General features: G+C 37.2%; 1 protein-coding gene across 1 annotated transcript in view; it reads left to right on the forward strand.

Moving 5' to 3' along the window:
- The first annotated feature begins 438 nt into the window (after positions 1-438).
- LOC107658662 (long-chain fatty acid transport protein 4-like) overlaps positions 439-4,787 on the forward strand; it is a 22,464-nt gene continuing 18,115 nt past the window's right edge. The window contains exons 1-2 of the mRNA XM_016447304.1: positions 439-809; positions 3,727-3,888. Coding sequence (XP_016302790.1) covers positions 3,728-3,888 — 161 coding nt within the window. The 5' untranslated portion in view covers positions 439-809; position 3,727. The remainder of the gene's footprint in view (positions 810-3,726; positions 3,889-4,787) is intronic.

The following is a 4,787-nucleotide window of genomic DNA, read 5'->3' on the forward strand; positions in this document are numbered from 1 at the left end:
AATAAAACCATAAACTCATATTAACAAAGAAAATATGGTCAAATTGATTTTGCATCTTTAATAATCTAAAAAAAGAGAAAGTAGATAAGTTAGATGAACGGTGTTTTAACGCTTCCGGAAGACGGATTCGTGCATTTTAAATAAATGAAAACATCCTTGACTCCATATCATTTCAGAGCATTCATTTAAAGTAAAAAGGCCTGCCTCTTAACACGTTTGAATTGCCATATACATTATATAATTTTAATGTACACAAACAGCTGTTTTTGCATTTACAATGGCCAGCAGCTGGGCAGATATCTGACAATAGCCCTCCTTCTCCTCCATCATGCCTCAAGGTCCTGCGGAGCTGCTTTGCGACTACCGGGCGGAACCCGCTCTGATGATTCGCTAGCTGGGCCACATTTCCTTGACAGGACTTTAAGCCCCGCCTTTCCTGAGCTAAACGGCAGAGCTCCGAGAACGCGATTGGTTCAAAGAGCTGTCAATCACTGCACACACAGCACCGGCGAATAGAGAGGAGGCGGGCTGAAGTAAGAAAATTATAAGGTCATTGGAATTACCAGCGCTACAAGCAATCGTTACAATGAAGCGATAACGGATAAGAATTAAAAAATGAAATAAACAGGAGCAAAGTCTACCAAAGACGCCGCGGTTATTAGGTAAAAGGCAGGCGTGTGGCCGTTACGCACCGGCGCGCGTGAATCCGCGCAGGTTTCGCTTAAGCCGATCAAGGTGGGATCGTACGGGACAGGTTCCCCTTCTGCCATAAAACACAGGATATTGTGAACACGGACACCGATACCGAGGTATTTCCCAGAACACAGACACCTACATTTCAAATATTTTAGCCATTGTCCATTTCCGGAATCTCCTGTATCATTAACCGTCATGATCGCAGCTGCCAGCTAAAGATGCATTTACCGGTTTCTACAGTAGCGTCAGCACACCTTGTGTCTTGCTTATGTTGGCTGATGGATGCGGTACATATGGGACAGTTTAATTGGGGGGGATGAGATGCCAGATATTCGCACTGGGCTTTTCAATATAAAACGCAGCGCAACCAAGCCTGATGATATAACGTTGCAGTTTACGCTTGAACGTATGATGATCGACATCATATAATGTAATGCGTGAATTCCTTATAATGAATCTTGTGATTGTAACAGTAGAGTGAACCTCAGCGTGCTGCAGTGCTGTAGGGATGTCCGATTCGTGAACGACTCGTTTTTTTTTTAATCGGATCTTTTCAACCGAGTCAATAAACGGACTGAGCGATGCGTTGACGAATCGGTTCGAGCGGTTCTGGAATCAACAACTGACCGATTCATTGAACTGACAGTCTCCTTTTGAACATTTTTGACTTGCAATGAGCCTAAAACAGCAGACATTTCAATAGCAGAGATACTACAGATAAAAGTTTTTGATATATTTAGCCACTTAATCAACACCGCTTTATCAACTCACATTCTATATAGACAGTTGTTTATAATATATTAAAATATTTTCAACTTGGAGATGAAAATTTTTGTATTGTTTACTGTAAATGCAAGTTATATTTGTGTTCTAAGCACCGCGGGGTGGTGTAATGGCGTAAAAGAATCGGTGTTTTGAATCCGTTCTTTGAAACGAACTGTTCAAAAGAGCCGATTCGCGGAAATGAGTCACTACAGTGCTGTATAGCCAATGTGCTCGCTCAGATTTCCGGGCTCTGCGGTAACCCTCGCCTGATGATGATGATGATGATGATGGCTCTTCTGCATTGCTTTAATGTCTATCCACACCCACAGCCCGTCTATCATTATGTTTGAAGGATTGAGCAGACATTGCTCCGCGGGGCGGGTGGGCTCTCTCCAGCATCCCTCACTCAGGATCAGGATGGACAGGCGCACATTGTAGTAGGATTTCGCTGCTGCGGCGGAAACGGTCGACAGTGCGACGATGATGAAGATGTGTAACCATCACTTGTCAATGTGTGAAATGGCGTATAATCTATAGGTGCATCAGACCGGGGCTATTTGTCACACATTTAGGCCAGTGAATATTTTACAGAGTAGGTTGATTAATAGAAATTCTGTCTAGACACACCTTGAAGTGTTGTCTACAAGATGCATAATATATATATATATATATATATATATATATATATATATTTCACATATATACAGTTAATTTAACACACTTTGATTTACTAAAATGTGTTAAATGAACTTGTTCTTACTATGTGGCATAAGCTGTCACAATGAGAAGCTTTAATGACTTTTCAGCTAAATTTGAACAATAAGACAATTATACAACACCAAAAACAGTTCATAAAACTAAAAATTGACCAACACTATCAGAAAGCAGAAATTGGTAAATTAATAAACGATATAATTATTAAGCTGTCTGCATAATAATTCAGAATAAATATATATTCATTACATGTGACCCTGGACCACAAAACCAGTCAAAAAGGTACATTTTTTTGAAATTGAGATGTATACATCATCTGAAAGCTGAATAAATAAGCTTTCCATTGATGTATGGTTTGTTAGGATAGGACAATATTTGAAAATCTGGAATCTGAGGGTGCAAAAAAATCTAAATATTGAGAAAATCGCAAATTAAAGTTGTCCAAATTAAGTTCTTAGCAATGCATATTACTAATCAAAACTTAAGGTTTTATATATTTATGGTAGGAAATTTACAAAATATCTTAATGGAACATGATCTTTACTTAATATCCTAATGATTTTTGGAGAAAAAAAAAATCGATAATTTTAACTCATACAATGTTTTTTTTTTTTGGCTAATGCTACAAATATGAAGAATGTATTTCAGAGTGTTTTGCAACCTGCTATATATGAACTGCTATAGCAAGTATATTACAATATTATACATTTTTGTTCTGAGAAAATGTTCACAAAAATTAAGATAATATTTGACCTAGATGTTTGAAACCAATATGGAAAACCCACATTTGTCTAATTGTCCTTTTGACTCAAAATCTTATAGTTACTGTGATAAAACCCTTGTGACAACTAGCCCCGGTCTCCCCTATATAGGTGTACTTAGGGATCATGTGATACTTCTCTGCATTCAGATGAGCTGTTAGAAAGAATAGTACAGATCAAATAGCTCTGTTGCCTGACATTCAATCCACCCTAGTTACTTTACAGGTGTTTTTAGTGCCAAAGAAGGCCTATAAACGCTTCAGTGCGTTTTAATATAAAGGAGCATTTTAATAATGAACATTTTAAGTTCTTGTCAATGCTTGATCATCTGTATCCATCTACAGTGCACATCAGAGATACAAAAACACATTCACAGTCAGTCAGGGTTATCCTCCGTTTATATATCTAACGATTATCTTAATTCAAAAAGTAAGAGAAACACTTTTGAAAGTTACAGCGTCTGACTGACTTTTCTCCCAGATGATAAAAGTACTCTAGACTGCTGTACCTTTAACATACATTCACAAGGTCAACGATCTGTGTTCTTCAACAGCTATCTTGTCTTAATATGATTAAGAGACTTATCTTGTGTTAATCTCTCAGAGTTTTGCATATCAGCCTTTGTAATTATCAGGTTTATAATGATTATATTATAACTTTTATTAATGAACAACATCTTTTTTTATATCACACAGGTCAAACGAAATGTAAATGCAATAGTCCAGTGTTAAGAAACGATGTTGAAGTTGTCAGGTGATGGTGTGTGAATGATTGTGTTTGTGTGTGTTAGGATGTTGCGGTTGGCGTGCTCCACGGCCCTTCTCTTCGTGCTCAGGCTGTTCGTCGGCCTGTCCTGGTTCCAGGTTCTGCCATCCATTTTCATTTTCTTCCTGGGTTCTGGAGGATGGAAGTCTTTACATGTGTTTTCAAACACCATATACCGCGATTTGCAGTAAGTTTATATGCTACTACAATATCCTTTTTAGTCTTTTTATACTTTATAGTGTGTGTGTGTATACTGTGTATATATATATATATATATATATATATATATATATACACACACACACACACACACACACACACAGATTATATGCTACTACAATATCCTTTTTAGTCTTTTTATACTTTATAGTGTGTGTGTGTATACTGTGTATATATATATATATATATATATATATATATATATATGCACAGTATATACTTTTTTATGTACTTCACTACATTCTCTACAAGTCATCAAAATCTTTAAAAAATACAGAAACACAATATGAAAATAAGGAATATAAGGGACCAAAAATGTCAAATTAAAATAAATCCAAAATATCCTCTATTTCAGCTTTCCACCCTTTGTTTACGTTCCAGCTCTGCACATTCTGGAAATGTTCTCTACCAAATTCCTGGGATGTGCATCCTGGGATGATTTTTAAACAGTGTCCCATATGTATCATGTCAGAGCTAATTATATGTCATATTTTATTGAACTGTAATATTTTTACAGAGATTTTTTTTAATTTTTATATTTTAATCAAGTGAATCCAGATTTAGTTTTAGGGTGCTTTCACACCAGGACTTTTGGTGCACACCCGGGTTCGATTGACATCAGAGTTCGGTTCGTTTGGATGATGTGAACGCTGTCTTTCGAACTCGGGTGCGCACCCGCGAAACGTTCCCGAGTCCGCTTAAAAAGAGTGGTCTGGGGTACGGTTCATGTGAACTCCGGTACGGTTCGCTGCTGATGTGAACGCAATCGTACCAAATCACGGAAGTGAACTGCTATTAATGACGTATTATTTGATAAAAATGTGTGTTTGTGTGTGTTTCACTCACTTTCCTGACGAGCGTGACTGA

The sequence above is a fragment of the Sinocyclocheilus anshuiensis genome, unplaced genomic scaffold, assembly GCF_001515605.1.
Source record: "Sinocyclocheilus anshuiensis isolate Anshui unplaced genomic scaffold, SAMN03320099.WGS_v1.1 scaffold567, whole genome shotgun sequence".
In the NCBI taxonomy this organism is placed as follows: Eukaryota; Metazoa; Chordata; class Actinopteri; order Cypriniformes; family Cyprinidae; genus Sinocyclocheilus; species Sinocyclocheilus anshuiensis.